General features: G+C 51.2%; 5 protein-coding genes across 5 annotated transcripts; 2 read left to right on the top strand and 3 right to left on the bottom strand.

Annotated features, from left to right (window-relative positions):
- Window positions 1–1,784: 1,784 nt before the first annotated feature.
- Window positions 1,785–3,978, bottom strand: sti1 (Hsp90 cochaperone STI1). Its single transcript, XM_026765379.1, has 5 exons — window positions 3,840–3,978; window positions 3,558–3,751; window positions 2,761–3,499; window positions 2,113–2,704; window positions 1,785–2,055 (listed from the first exon to the last, which is right to left on the bottom strand). Exons 1-5 carry the CDS (start codon window positions 3,902–3,904, stop codon window positions 1,903–1,905), a joined length of 1,743 nt encoding a protein of 580 aa, XP_026628772.1. The 5' UTR covers window positions 3,905–3,978; the 3' UTR covers window positions 1,785–1,902.
- A 315-nt stretch (window positions 3,979–4,293) lies between these two features.
- Window positions 4,294–5,850, top strand: BDQ94DRAFT_139173 (RPC34 RNA polymerase subunit family protein). Its single transcript, XM_026765378.1, has 2 exons — window positions 4,294–4,710; window positions 4,776–5,850. The coding sequence occupies exons 1-2, from the start codon at window positions 4,454–4,456 to the stop codon at window positions 5,587–5,589; spliced, it is 1,071 nt and encodes a 356-aa protein (XP_026628771.1). The 5' UTR covers window positions 4,294–4,453; the 3' UTR covers window positions 5,590–5,850.
- A 213-nt stretch (window positions 5,851–6,063) lies between these two features.
- Window positions 6,064–7,705, bottom strand: BDQ94DRAFT_139171 (putative PHD finger domain protein). The gene has a single exon (XM_026765377.1). The coding sequence runs from the start codon at window positions 7,445–7,447 to the stop codon at window positions 6,191–6,193; it is 1,257 nt and encodes a 418-aa protein (XP_026628770.1). The 5' UTR covers window positions 7,448–7,705; the 3' UTR covers window positions 6,064–6,190.
- A 724-nt stretch (window positions 7,706–8,429) lies between these two features.
- BDQ94DRAFT_139170 (nicotinate phosphoribosyltransferase) lies at window positions 8,430–10,564 on the top strand. Its single transcript, XM_026765376.1, has 5 exons — window positions 8,430–8,664; window positions 8,728–8,811; window positions 8,870–9,489; window positions 9,542–9,980; window positions 10,063–10,564. The coding sequence occupies exons 1-5, from the start codon at window positions 8,553–8,555 to the stop codon at window positions 10,278–10,280; spliced, it is 1,473 nt and encodes a 490-aa protein (XP_026628769.1). The 5' UTR covers window positions 8,430–8,552; the 3' UTR covers window positions 10,281–10,564.
- Window positions 10,565–10,721: 157 nt separating this feature from the next.
- Window positions 10,722–14,632, bottom strand: BDQ94DRAFT_168086 (transcription factor domain-containing protein; the record flags this gene model as incomplete). The annotated part of the gene is made up of 4 exons (XM_026770977.1): window positions 10,722–12,596; window positions 12,649–13,228; window positions 14,387–14,436; window positions 14,513–14,632. 4 exons carry the CDS (start codon window positions 14,630–14,632, stop codon window positions 10,722–10,724), a joined length of 2,625 nt encoding a protein of 874 aa, XP_026628768.1.
- Window positions 14,633–14,738: the final 106 nt, after the last annotated feature.

Raw genomic sequence — 14,738 nt, 5'->3', positions numbered from 1 at the left:
ATACAATTATAAATCAGGAACAAAAGAAAATAAAGGAATAAAAAAAATTGAAACAAACCCTGTACCCTGTCTACGCAATCATCGTAGATCCAATCTAATTTAAGGAAAATAAGAAAGAAGCAATCGGTTAGTTAAACTCTGACATGAGAGTGTTAACTGATCTGCAAAGTTCTCAACTCTCTTACAAAAGTAAGTTGTTGTCAGCCCGTGTCGGGAAATCCACCATCGGCCTATCTACTTGGCTGTAATGCAAATCTCACAACCACACATACAGAGAACACAGTGTTCAACATCCCACAGAAGAGTAGTACCTACAAAACAGCGATAATAGCATCCCTACGAATATCTCAGTACCAAACGAGATACCAACCCTAATCCACATCCCCAATCCACCAATTAACAAGCAAACAATCCGGAAATGACTTCCACATTTCAATTGAACTAACCACTTTGTACTAGCTACAGCTCAGCCCAGCAGCGGGTACGTGAAATCCTCACTCACCAGCCACACTCTCACTCTCACCTTTTCGGTACAACCAATCATACCTAGCAAAAGAAGAAAAGAGTGGGCAGACCGCCCCCGATCCCTGCCCAGTGAAAAGTACCACAGCAGGAACGAACAAACGGCACGGACCCAGACTTGATGGATGAATGGATGAGCGGAGAAAACAAATTTCAGATGCGAATTTGCCACAATGCAATCTCACTGCGGATTGTGCTACTACCTATGGAGTACACCTGACTAGGGACAAACGGACAGACAGACAGACAGGCAGGTAAATTCCCTTTCATGTCCGACTGGAGATAAAAGAGATACAGACTTACTTACAATCAAACAATCAACCCTTATAAACACCATCGATTTATCTGCTATCTACTTCTCCATGTGAGTTTCCCGAGAGAACTGAATGCTAGCTAGCTAGCTATCTTAAACCGATGACGACGCAACGAGTTAAATCCACCACCCAACACGAAACTCAAATTAAGTTATCCTTTTGAGGTTTAATTCACGAGTGGCTGGGAACTGGGAACTGAGGCTGGGTCCTCCGGAACGAACAGTGGGGTAAAGCTAGAAGAACTTACTAAATACTAACTTACCACTTATGTCCGAGGTTTCGCCTACCGCGGAATTCCCTACTCTCTGGATTTTCATGTGGAAAAGTATCCATGGGGATTGGAAGGTGGCTGGGGGAATAAGAGAAAGAGGTACGGAGTACCTTCGTGGTCACTATCTTATCTAAAAGTAGTACACTACAGTCAAACAGGGATATAATCGGTCGGAAGAGTCGGAACTGATACTTTACGGAGTTGTTATATCTGTCTTCGGCTTATGTCTTAACCAAGCAGTATATGTGGTGTGGTGTGGTGTGGCTGGCATGCGTGGAAAGAGGAAAGGAAGGCGTCGGGGATCGGGGATTACCCACACTATGTACGGAGTACTACCATTTAGTTTGCTGCTCTTGACTCTACAGGAACTGGTCACTGGAACGGATATCGGCTATCCGATTTGGATCTAGAGCCAGATCTGGATCCAGAAAAGGGCTGACTGCAATCTGATGTGGCTTTGCCGTAGTATTAAGCGAGGGGAGCGAGCAAGCATGTGGCGTGGCGGACTATTTTAGATCTCGGTCATCGCCGTCACCGTCTTCCTCTTAACTCCTAAGCTAGGGTAGGTTTAGTCTCTACGTTTGACCATTAAGTAATCAAATCTCATGAACGTTGTAGTATGCTGATATATAATCAATTCGGATGTCATCTCATGTCACTAGAAACACATGCATCGTAATCGCCGTAAAAAAAAAAAAAAACAAAGACATCAATTAAATCGCCGTGTCAATTCCGGTCCGCTTTTTCATTTGCATTACTAGGAATGTGTGGGCTTTCAGTTATATTGCTCGCTCCTCACCGTCCCAGGCGGATGACACCGGCCGCCATCAGCTTCTGGATCTTCATCCGCACCTGGGCGTTCTTCATGTGCTCCTGCAGAGCGGCAGGGTCGCTCTTGGCCTGTTGCAGAATGCTCTGCATGACAGGGTCTTGGAGGATGGACATGATCTAGGGAGAGTTAGTCGAGACAGCCTGGAAGCGCTTTAGTTGGTAGTCATGACTTACCTCGGGGTCGTTCTGGATTCTCTCCATGGTCTGCTGCTCGGTCTCGCCGGCACGGGCGCTGAACTGAGCCTCCAGGCACTTCTGCTGCTGCTGGTCGATCTCACGAGCGTGGGTACCATCGTCGTGCTCGGAAGCTTCCGTGCAGGCATCAAGAGCCTTGTTGTACTCCTTCATGGCAATCAGGGCCTGGGCCTTGCGCATGTAGGCGCGGATGAACTTGGGGTCGCGCTTGGTGGCCTCGTCGCAGTCCTGAACGGCCTGAGGGAAGGCCATCAGCTTGATGAGGGCGGCAGCCCGGTTGGAGAAGCCGCGGGGGTCCTGGGGCGCCCGCTTGACCATCTCAGTGAAGGCCTCGACGGCACCAGGCCAGTCCGCCTCCTGGAACTTCTTCTGACCCAGTTCACGGGCCTTCTCGGCCTCGGCGGGGTCAACGTAGGCCTCCTTCTCGGCCTTGTCCTTGGCCTTCTCGGCGTTGCGCAGCTTAGTCAGGACGTCGGGTGTGCGGTGCTCAGTGAGCGACTTGTGGTAGTACTCGATGGCCTGGGTAAGGTCGCCCAGCTTCTCGTGTGCAGTACCGATTCTTCCGAAAGCCCTGCAGACAACTGAGTTAGTAACCAGATCGGTAAATCGCACCCACAGGTGTCTTACTTGGCAAGAGCCTTGAAGTCAGCACGGAGCTCACGGCCCTCCTCGATGGCCTTCTGGCAGGTCTCGATGGCTCCCTGAAGGTCACCCTTCTCGAACTTGGCAGCACCAAGGTTGTTGAGGTACGTAATGTCCTTGTGCAGCTCCCAGGCCTTGTTGTAGTGCTCGATAGCCTCATCGAACTGCTTCTTCTTGTAGAAGTCGTTACCAATCTTCTTCTCGGCGTCAGCAGCTTCCTGGGCCTTCTTCTTTGCGATCGCCTCCTCGTCCTCGGGCTCGGGCTCGGGAGCCGGTTCAGGTTCCTTCTTCTTCTCAGCAGCGGCAGGGCGAGCATCGGGCATGGGCACATCCTCCTCAGCCTCGGGGGCAGCACCCGCAGAGCTAGCGCCCTCCGGGGGAGCACCGAAGCTCATGTCAATACCCAGCAACACACTCATAACCTGCAGGAAGCGAGGGTCCTGAATCTCCTGACCAACGCTGTTCGGGTTCTGCTGAATGCGCTGGAGCTTGGCCATGAAGTCGGCGTCGGCCAAGAGCGGGGAGGTCTTGGGGTTGCTGGCCAGCTTCTGATACATCTGGGGGTCGTTGAAGATGCCACCGAGTCCTCCCATAGGGTCGCCAGTAACACCGTCGGCCGTAGCCTCGGCCTCAATAGCCCTCTTGACGGCATTAAAACCGGTCTTGGCCTGTTCGTTGGTAGGCTCGAGCTTGAGGGCCTCCTCGTACGCATCGTGGGCAGCCACTAAAAACCAATTAGTAACCTAGATCCGGTCTCACCACAACACACCTCTTCGACTTACAGAGGTCGCCGAGACCACGGTAAGCGGCGCCCTTGCGGAGCCATCCCTTCGACCAGTCCGCCTTCAGATCCGTAGCCTTGTTGGCATCCTCGAGAGCCTTCTCGTATTGGGATTGCGCAGCGTAGACAGCCGAGCGGTTGGAGTAGAGAATGTGGTTTGAGGGTTCAATTTCGATAGCTTGGGTGAACTTCTCACTATAGGCCAATCAGCTGCGGTTCATGGCAGAGATCCCTCCCAGACCTTTTTGCAAGCGGGGTAAACCGGGGGGAGAGAGATACATACACTGCAGTAGCATAGTCCTTTGCGGAGAAGGCCTTGTTGCCCTCAGCTTTCAAAGCGTCAGCCATGCTGTATAACTTCCAAGGGGTATCTGATGTAGAAGAAAGAGGATGGAAGCGTGGTGGTGAGTTGGGGAATAAAGTGAGAGACGGGGGCAGCTGGACCGGGCAGATCAGTTTAAGCCGGAGCTTCTTCTCTTTTGCCGGGAGCTTCTCGAAATTTCCGAGAGACAGGGTTCCAGCCTGAGGCCACCATACAGCAGCTCATGAGGCAGTAAGGCATTTAAGGCTCTAAGGCAACACGGCAACAAGGCAGACACAGGCTGTCAAAGCTAGGACTGGCCCTAAACCCTTCCGGGCCAAAGTGACTCCCCCGCTAAACCCAAAGAGAAAGAAAAGCCGCCAAAAACATCTTCTTTTCGGCCTGCGAAACTCGATTCTCCCTCTCGACGACCGTCAACTTTGCGCCTGCTTTCCCTGCCAACTCCCCGGGCATCGCTTTGTCCCGGCTTCTGCAGCGACCGTCCGACCTGGGATGCATTCTTGATCATGCCCCTTCACGAGCCCGTCCGGTGATAGTTTCCTTTTAACGACTCCTCTACAATCGTCGTGGTGAAAATGGCCTCCGCGGGGGCGTCAGGCAGTTCGGTCAACGAACTGGCCTCTCGACTTTACGACGCCTGTCTTAACCAGTTCCCTTCCGATCATCTGTTCTATCAGCAAGATCTCCTGGGTCTGAACATTGTCCCCAAAAATGATCTCGCCCTTCTCTTGAACTGCACCCAGTCGCTCGTCGACCAGAAGCTCTTTCGGCTCCTCCAGGGCAAAAATGACCGCTTAGCCTGGAAGATTATTTCGCGCGATGATGCTGAAAAGTAGGATTATTCTTCTACCTATGAAATCAACATAGGAACTCTCACCCACTAACCCACCTGTTTAGACTTCGAGACCTAAGCCCCGACGAGAGTCTGGTCTACAATGTCATCCATTCGACAGGACGGTCCGGTATTTGGGTCCGCGCTATCGGCAACCGCACCAACCTTCACAAGTCCATACTCGATCGCTGCCTCAAGTCGCTGGAATCGAGAAGCTACATCAAGAGCGTCCACAATGTCAAATTCCCCAGCCGGAAGATGTACATGCTGGCGAACCTCGCCCCAAGTGAAGACGTGACTGGTGGAGCCTGGTTTACCGACGGAGTTTTGGACGAGAACTTCATCAACAGCGTCGCCGGCTTTATCGAATACTCCGTGAGCCGGAAGAGCTGGTACGAGGCCCCTTCCTCCTCGGACGGTCCTCGAAACAAGCGCATGAAGACCGCGGATGGAAGCCTAGCTGTCAAACAAGAGGGCGCTCCGAAGGAATACCTCCCCTTCCCAGCCGGGTATCAGGGCTACCCCACCATACCTATGCTGACAGCCGCCGTGAACGAGAGTGGCATCACACCGGTCCGTCTGGGTGAAGAGAGCATCACGCAGCTCCTGGAGATGCTCTGCTACGACAACAAGCTTGTATCCTTGAACAACGGCGAGTTCTACAAATCCGTCAAGAACCCCGAACAAGTCAAGTCTCAACAAGCGCGCAAGCCCCGGACCGACGACGCAGGCATCGACGACAGGCTAGTCAAGAACGGCATGACCGAAGCGCCCTGCGGCAACTGTCCAGTTTTCAAGCTCTGCGCTCCCGGCGGGGCTGTCAGTCCCGAGAGTTGCGAATACTTTGACCCCTGGCTAGAAAAGGCCCTCGGATTCTGATTCTCTCTTATTATCTACCTCACATCATTTCTACCTCTCATACTCGTTACACCTTATATCACACAATTCCTGTATACAATTAGCGCAGCATGCGCCAGATGATGTTTGTTTGCATAGCGATGGCGTTCACGTCTGATATTGGGATCGGCCATGGAACACGGTCTTCTTTTCTCAATGTGGGCAACTAAAAACAAAAGAATTTTCAAGGGCTTCTATATTTTTTCTGGGAAAGAAAAAGGACGGAAAAGCGAAGGGCAGTGGTGGGAAGGGATTGGATGGATGGCGGTTTGACAATTGCCTGGTGCTACTTACTAGCTATCTACTACTACTAACTAGTATTTTGGCTTCTTGTTGGACTGTTTTCTCCTGGTGTAGTATATAGTATCGGTTGTTCGGATGGGCTGCTGTGGCACATCACAATGAAAGAAGTATTACAACTACTGCCTATTAGTTGCTACTACTATTATAAAACTATTTTGAAAGTCGCAAGCATCCTGAATTGACTGGAAAGAAGAAAAATAAACGCCGTCATAACATCCTATATGGTCATTATAATACACACGCACGGAGAAAGAGAAAGAAGGGGGTATAACTATATAACCTAAGCCTGCAATTTCGCCGAACACTGCGGACAGAACCATTTTCCAACGGGTTCTCTCGTCAAGCCAACGCACTTCCAATGGAACCATTCAAACTCGCAATTGTCGTTATCGCACGCAACCATGTCTCCATGGCTAACACTGCGACACGTACAATAAACCTTGGTATCTTCATTGCCTTCGTCTTCTTCCTCGTCCTCCATGTCTTCGTCTCTTCTACCCTCGTCGGCGTTCTCGGAATCCGAGATATCAGCGCTGCTGAGCATGGAGTCGTCCTCGTCTTCGTCTCCTCCAGCAGCGGATGGGGATTGTTTGGTCCCGCTGACTTTGAGACGACCGCTTGCGCTGGAGGACCGCTTAGTGTGCTTTCCGTTGAGCCCGGAGGCTTTGATCTTCTTGACTTGTTGGTGCGGGGCCACTTTCTTGGTTAAGGCCTTTTTGGTTGAGGCTGTTGAACGCGGACCTGCGCTGCCGGCTCGACTTGATGCGGGAGTTCCGGCTTTGGGTGTACCAGGGCCGAGAGACGATTGTCGGAGGTTGGACGAGGCCGCAGGAAGTGTTCCCAGTGAAGCGTTAAGACGCCGGCGTTTGTTCTCCACCGCGCCGGCGGATGATTCTCGCTGTTGTCGTTGGAAGTGGATTGTTCCTGAGGGGGTTGCTGGCGCGGAGCTTCGCACAGCAGTCGGGGAGTTCAAGGCGAGTGCGGCGGCGTTTCGGCCCAGGGAATTCAGCTTCTGAGTGGCGCCTAATATGACATTGGCGTTTGCAGAGGCGCTATTGAGAGGAGACGGGAAGGAGGAGTTTTCGACGGTGGAATCGGGGAAGAAGATCTTGGGAGGGTCGCGATATTGGTCTTTGTTGTTGAAAAGGGAGGGGATGGGAGGGTCGTTCGAGAGCATGCCGTTACTTTGCAGCTTGTGGATTGCGATATCCAGTTTCCTAATATGTCGGTCTAGCAACACACACGCTTTCTCGCTCAGTTGGATCTTTTCATCCTGTAGCTGCTGAGACTTGTCGAGGTTCTGTATTATGGCCTTGCCGTATTGTTCTTCCTTCGGGTTGGGCGTTAAGCTGCCGTTTAATCGGATGAATTTCTGGAGACTGGTGTCGCGGGAGTTGATGGTCGTGCGGCATTCTTGGATGATCTTGTCCTTGGCCTGAATTTCTTCCATCAGATGGTTGATTTCAGCGGGAAGGTTCGCCACATCGTGAACGAACAGTTCCAGAACCGCCGCGGGATCGTCCTGGGCCTGCGACATCTTGCGCGTTCTCTGGTCGTTGTTCCCGATATGAATCGGGCCTTGATAATACCGCTATCGGGCGGCCTTCGGGCTGCGACCGGATGCGCGTTGAACAACGGGTAGAATGCGATGCAGCCCGCTGCAGGCTATTCGGTAACTCAACGCGATGTCGTCACGGATGGAATGGATGATGAATATGTACAGGCTGAGATGGTGGCGCTGAGAAACATTGATCGGGGATAACGACGGGACGCCGAAGGGAGCGACAGGATTGCCGGATCTAGAATGTTCCGGCCCCGGAGTATCAGCCACAGAAAACAGGCAAGCCACAGATGGGCGATCCCAACTGTCAGACCCAAAAGACGTTAACTCTTGGCTGTCAAAGCTTTTGTAGTAGGTTAACCAAGATTTGGAATGCTTGGATTTCGTTAACACAATCAATAATGTAGCTGACGGGTCTGTTATCCTCATGTTTATCAAAACCCAGCCATCTTCCAGCCACAGTCTCTATGCAAACGGGCGGGGTATTGCTGCCTTACAGCTCTGGCAGCCACTATGCTGTATAGTTTGTTCTCTGCTTCTGCCGGGAATTATGTCGCTCATCGCTTTGATTACTCTCCAGGTATACATATAATCCGTAGTAAATGACTAACTCGCGTCGTTATATTCATGCCATGTAGACTTGGCAAGATGGATGCATGTGCAATGCAGTCTAGACCCAGACGGAGGGGTTCCCCGAGGGGTTCCTGCGAGGATGGAAATGCGCATAACCAGCGCCACCCATGACATCCCTTCTCTAGAGTACTTCTTGCATTAACTCCAAGATTTCCTGTTCAAGTAAACCCAATTAATTCGGAGATCACAATATAGAAAAAAAGATGTGGGACGGCGATTTGCTGATGACGAAAGCCAGCGTGCAAACAGTGCAAACGGCGTCAGGCAGTCGGTGATTCCCCCGCGCAGAGACGCAATGGGAGATTTCTCTTCTGAGTACTTTCCTCCGAATTCGTCTACCTGCTTCTTCCTTATCTCGCACCTCTGGTCCCTGTCTTCAGGTCCCTCGCTTGGAATTCCTCTCTGCGCTCTATCCTTTGTTTTGCGGTGTGGTCCAAACTACCTCGTCATGGCTCAAAATAATACCCCTCCGCTCCCGGAGGGTATTTTCTCGTTGCTTGATACGGACCTGTACAAATTGACGATGCAATGCGCCGTCCTCAAGTACTTCCCAGATGTTTGTAAGGACTCGGTATAGCTCTCTCAAGCCTCGTGGTCCAGGCTAACGTTCCTCTCGAATGTAGATGTCACATATGGTTTCACAAATCGCACTCCGGATATGAAGTTAACGCGGGGTGCTTACAAATGGCTTTTGGCACAGTTAGATGGTATGTAAATCGATGGTGTGTCAGACGTCTGGACTAGTCTGACAATTAGCTTCATCAGCGCTTGCAAATATCCGAGTCACGAATGAAGAGATCGAGTTTCTCAAGAAATGGTGCCCGTACTTCAACCACGCTTACCTGGACTACCTGACCAACCTCAAGCTCAAGCCGTCAGAACAGATTGAGGTTCACTTCACGCCGGAGCAGGATACTGGCAGCGAAGATGATCTCGGCAACGTCAACTACGTCATCAAGGGTCTGTGGGTGGAAACGATCTTGTACGAGATCCCGCTGTTGGCTCTGACAAGTCAGGCCTACTTCATGTTCACCGATAAGGACTGGGACTACAGCTGTCAGGAGGACAAGGCGTTCCGGAAGGGATGTGCCTTGTTGGAGAATGGTTGCATATTTTCAGAATTCGGCTCTCGAAGACGGCGCGATTACCACACCCACGATCTGGTCATGCAGGGATTAATGCACGCTGCGGAAGAAGGAAAGAAGCAAGGATGGAAGGGAGTGTTTACCGGCACAAGTAACGTCCACTTCGCCATGAAGTATGGAGTGGCGCCTGTGGGCACTGTAGCCCATGAGTGGTACATGACTATCGCTGCCATCACGGACGACTACGAGAACGCGAACGAGATGGCCCTGCGCTACTGGCTTGGCTGCTTTGGTGAAGGAGTAAGTGCGCAGACCCTGGATCGTCCTGGCCCAAGTAACTAACGCACATCAGGTCCTGGGTGTTGCACTAACCGACACGTTTGGCACGCCTGCTTTCCTCGACGCGTTCCGCAAACCCATTCCTGCTTTCACCAGTGCAGGTGTTGGCGCAATCTCCACTACCGCCTCCGGACCCGGCACCACGACAGAATCAGCAGTACAGAGCGAGGCTACTACCAAACCCCCAATCGCGGCTCCTTTGGTCAACGATGCTCAAGGCGAGCACGCCAACAAGACCTACGCCCAGGTCTACACCGGTGTCCGCCAGGATTCTGGCGACCCCACGTACTTTGTGAAGATGGTGCGGGACTTCTACGACAGAGAGGGAGTCAAGGATCCGAAGACTATTGTTTTCTCCGACTCGTTAGACATCGAGCACTGTCTTGAATACAAGGTGATTGCCGAGGAAGCCGGCTTCAAACCTGTCTTCGGTGTCGGAACTTTCTTCACTAGTACGTTTTGCCCACATACCTGAACTATATGGAATTCTATCCCAGTGCCTTCAATAAGCCACGTCTAACATTATCCTCGCAGACGACTTCACGAACAAATCCGACGGCGCGAAATCCAAGCCGCTCAACATCGTCATCAAGATTGCCACCGCTAACGGCCGCCCAGCCGTCAAGCTCAGCGACAACATGGGCAAGAACACAGGTGACAAGGAGACCGTACAAAGTGTCAAGAAGAAGCTTGGCTACGTCGAGCACCAATGGGAAGAGGGCGATGAGAGCAACCGCTGGGCTCGCAAGTAGTGCGAGCCATCCATCAGACATATTCACTGATCTCATAACTATAGTCGGTTAAGACGCAGTCATCTAGATTCAGTTCCAACGATTTACGGATCGCATATTTGGTGGCTAATGTACAGGGCGAGCGACGAGTCTTTTCTTTTTCTTTCAGTCATGCTGAGCATCATTTTATATAGTAGTTAGTTATTCGGAGTACTAGTACTACCTAGATCACATGAGAATTAAGGGTTAAAAATTTTTGCAATACTATTTGTGTTGAATAGTATGATGTTTCCAAAAACCTCATTACTACCACTTGCATTCGGGAACAGTGCTCTATTTACAGGGTGCTGCCAGTGTCTGTACACTAAGCACCACTTCCGCAATATATATATATATTTACACGAACTAAAGAACATCACACCACACACAAGAACAGCCACCTCAGCTCCCTCTCACAACAACCTAAAAGATCTCCTCATCAGAAGGAACAAACCCCAAATCTCTATCTAAATCCCCTGTAATATCTCCAGTCACATGACTCATGGACCTCTGCCCCGGGGTACTCTCAACATTAGGAGTCGGAGCAAACGGTGAGAACAGATCATTATTATTGGTCAATGCATCCTCTGGACCCGGTCCGGTCCATCTAAGCAGCTCACTAGCCCAATCTATGTCGAGGTCTGGGGAGGCGTCGGGGTTGGAAGTAGAGGCGGGGTTGAGGTTGGTGGATGGTGGGTTTTGGGGCGGGAAATCGGCGGCGAAGGAGTCAAGGTCGAGATCAAAGTCAAAGGGGAACTGGTCGGAGCCTTGGTCGAAGGTGGGATTGGGTTGTGTTTGGGTGTTCCGGGGGGAGATGGTGGGGTTGTTGTCGTTGAGGAAGTTGGATATGGGGTCGTCGTCGAAGTCGTTGGGTGGGGTGGGTTCGGCTTTTTTGGGGAGGGGGTTGGAGGGATTGTTTGTGTTGTTGGTGGTGCTGGTGTTGTTGAAGATGGGGGGTGGGTTGATTGTGCTGGAGTGTCTTTTGGTTGGTGTGCGTTGTTGTTGTTGCTTGGTTGGACCGGCTGAATGTTGAGGTTCGGATTGCTTGTGGTTGTTGGTTGGGTCGGGTTCGTCTTGGGGAGGGGTCCAGTGGTTAGAGGTTCGGTCTTCTGCTGATGCTATGGTGTGTGGGTTTGAGATGGTGCTTGGTTTTCGTGCGTGTTCTTGTGATTGGCCCTGCGACATAGAACCGGAGTTGTTGGTGTATTGCATGATTCGGAGGAAGGTGTTTGCGCTATCGGACTGTAGCTTAACTGCCGCTTCGATGTTCGCGACCTCCATGTCTGCTGCAGGATAGATGTCTCTAAGGCCCTGCAGCACTTGTATGCAGCGTTGAAAGTTGTAGATGCTGGATTCTCGGGTGGCGGGATTGCCAGATGAGGAGTTTGTCAGATGGGCCACAGCGGCTGGGATGATAACGGTTACACCGGATTGTGGGAGAAATCGCGTGAGGTTGAGCTGATTGAGACCTTGGATGATATGGGTGATACCAACGGCGGCGTCATGCATCTTCGTTTGCGCAGCTTGAATCAACTCCCTGCGTGATTTTGACTGATCCTTGTTGGGCGTGAAGGCCCAGGGACGATGCAGTGCGCTTGTGGTAGCATGATACAGCATTCGTACCATGGCACCGTGGAGCAGAAGGACGTCTTCTCCGTCATGGAAGTTTGTTCTTGACGCAGGAATGAATTGGGCGTCTTTGGGTAGTGCACTCAGCCAGGACTCTAACCGCTGGCTGCACCGGGCCAATTCGGATTCCGATGCCTGCCGAGGGACTAGGCTAATGGTAGTTCGTGTCGTCACACCGAACTGACATTGTGATGGCGTATACTGGGCGAACAAAACCCGTCCGATGCACTGGCATAACTTGGCCTTTTCGATGAACATAGTCGCCAGGCGCTTTTGGTGAGTAACATCCTCCAGCTGACGACAACGAAACATCTCAATCACGCTAGGGTGGAACGACTCGAAGTCAAAGTCTTCCAGCTTCAACATGGGGACATTGCTTGTCCCTTCGTTTACCTGCGTCGGGCGTCTTAGCCCCATCGCAATAAGACGGTCTCGCGAGTATAGGCTCCACCATATTCGGGTCCTCAGCCTCTTAATCCTTGGATCCATGTTGGTCGACGACGAAGGGTCTCTGTTTAACCCGATCGAATGTGCATGTATATTGCAGACACCAATCCAGTCCCAAATATCTCTTTGCGGATTATTTTGATGATCAGACCAATAAGTCATAAGTAGGAGAGTCTGCAGTATAACTATTCGATCATCTTCGCAGTCAAGTGAGTAGAGGAGCTATATTGACTGGTTAGCTAAGTACACGGATGAATTATCAAGCGAGACATACCCTTAACCGCGTAAAAAACACATTACGGGCAATTTTCCGAGTGGCATACCCGGCGGCCTGTAAATGATGCAGATCGATGAAGGCTGTCGCCACGAACATCACTGCTTGAAACAGCAGGAGACTAATGTTACCATTGGGGTCATTTTCCGCGACGCATCGGAGGAATTCTTGTAGGTTCAACACCGGCATAAAGCTATGCACCCATTTGATATAGCATCGCAGTAGCTCATTCCGCAGACCACTCTCTGGGATCGACAAAGCCCCCCGGAATCGCAGAAACTCTAGGTCTTCCGGTGGGATGCGAGACGGGAGAGGCTTCAGAAAGCGCGGCTCATCGTCGAGGAGAGCAATAAGAGGGTCAAAGTCAGGGTCAATGAGATCCCGTACAGTCGAGACCATGTTTTCTAGTGGCAGCGAAGTCCGTACCCCACGATCTCCCAGAGTCCGCCAGCTCCGAGAGGGTCTGGAGTCTTGCAACCAAGGTGCATGAGCATTATGGCTCAGGCTGTTACTTCTCTTCGCCACTGGTCTATCGTCGCCCAAGTCCGCACTTGACGGCTTGCGTTTGGCGGTCAACATACTAGAGAATAAGCAAAGCCAACGGCATTTGCAGCTGCGCAGAAGATCACATTCAGCATAAGAGGGTCGGAATTTAGCAGTTGCCTATCGTTGCCGCGTCTTGCCGTCTGGGGTTGGTTGGTAATAGACAACCATGGACTATCTCCCCCCCGACACTAGAGAAGGCGGTGTTCGGGACCCGGCCGGATGTGGGGGCTTTTGCGGGCTTCCCCGCCAATTTGATATGAGAAATGCAGCCGCTTAAATAAGCGCTTGTATAAGAGAGAGTTTATTCGCTGATACGCTGGGGTTGTTGGTTCTTGAGTGGAGCGGTGTTGAGTGGAAAATATTCGCTGTCCAGAACTTCGTCTTAGTGCCGCGGCGGTCACGATGCGATCTTGTTGCCTCAGGCAGATGGCCACTCACTGGTGTCGTTCCTCTTAAGTACATTCTACAGGGCCACTATGAGGCTTCTCTTTATCCTTTCATAGCATTGCACTCTGCACAGGAGAGGAGCTCACCTCGCCGGCGAAATGTTGCCGGATATCCCGTCAATTGATGGACTCGACTGAAAAAATACATCTTTGTTCGAGTATTTGTGCTCGTTATACGGTGCAGTTGCACTCATGTGCCAAGTTCTTCATTCGAAAGCCATGACTTTACGCTGTAACCACTACTACTGACTGTTTGATCGGCACTCATGTCCCGATTCACAGACGTATCCATCTACAAGGGCCTGAATTACCTGACCAGCGATGAGACATGAAGAGATAAGGCAACTACAAAACAGATGCCCTAGAAAGCATATGCAATTATGCGGAGGAGAGACCGGGAAGTGTTCCGGAGATCATATCTATTCCAACGCCACATAATGTTGGTCCTTCACGGACCCGGATGACAAGCCCAGCCACATAACGTTGAAGCCCATATATGCCCATGAAGCACACAGTATAATACACGTATTCATTAGAATCGAATTTAGAGGAAGAAGGATGAAAAAATGTCCGCGTATCGTAATCGACATCGACAACACTTCGAGACAGCCGACAATTTCATATCACAGTGACATGCGAACGAACGGGCGAGAATCCGTTTACATACTTCTTCCGTCAGTAATTGTTTTGATAATGCCGAAATTTATTGCAGTGACTGCGATGGATGGGATCGTGTCTCAACTTACGGAGGAAGGAGGAGCTCGCTGAGGCTGCTGTAGAGGAAAGCGACGCCGGCCTGTAGACACATTCATATTAGATCATCCTTGACATTTCACGGTCTGTACAGATCGCTCAAGAATCGCAGGACTTACGCCGAAGACCAGAACGCTTCTCACAATGGTGGCATTCTCGGGGTGGGTGACTTCGTCATAGGCAGTGCTGAAGAAGCTCTTCTGCTGACGGCCAGAGACGACACGCTGTCTGGGAACCATTTTGTAGATGTATTATATGTGTAGGATAGGCAATGTCCTTGAGATGCAAAGGTGTGTTGACGGCAAGAATGACGATGTTCGATGGCAGGGTGAGGCCGGGAATGAT

This window comes from Aspergillus welwitschiae (assembly GCF_003344945.1).
Source record: "Aspergillus welwitschiae strain CBS 139.54b unplaced genomic scaffold BDQ94scaffold_8, whole genome shotgun sequence".
Lineage (NCBI taxonomy): Eukaryota > Fungi > Ascomycota > Eurotiomycetes > Eurotiales > Aspergillaceae > Aspergillus > Aspergillus welwitschiae.
The sequence above is the reverse complement of the archived record's forward strand: the minus strand, read 5'-3'. Positions and strand labels throughout refer to the sequence as shown.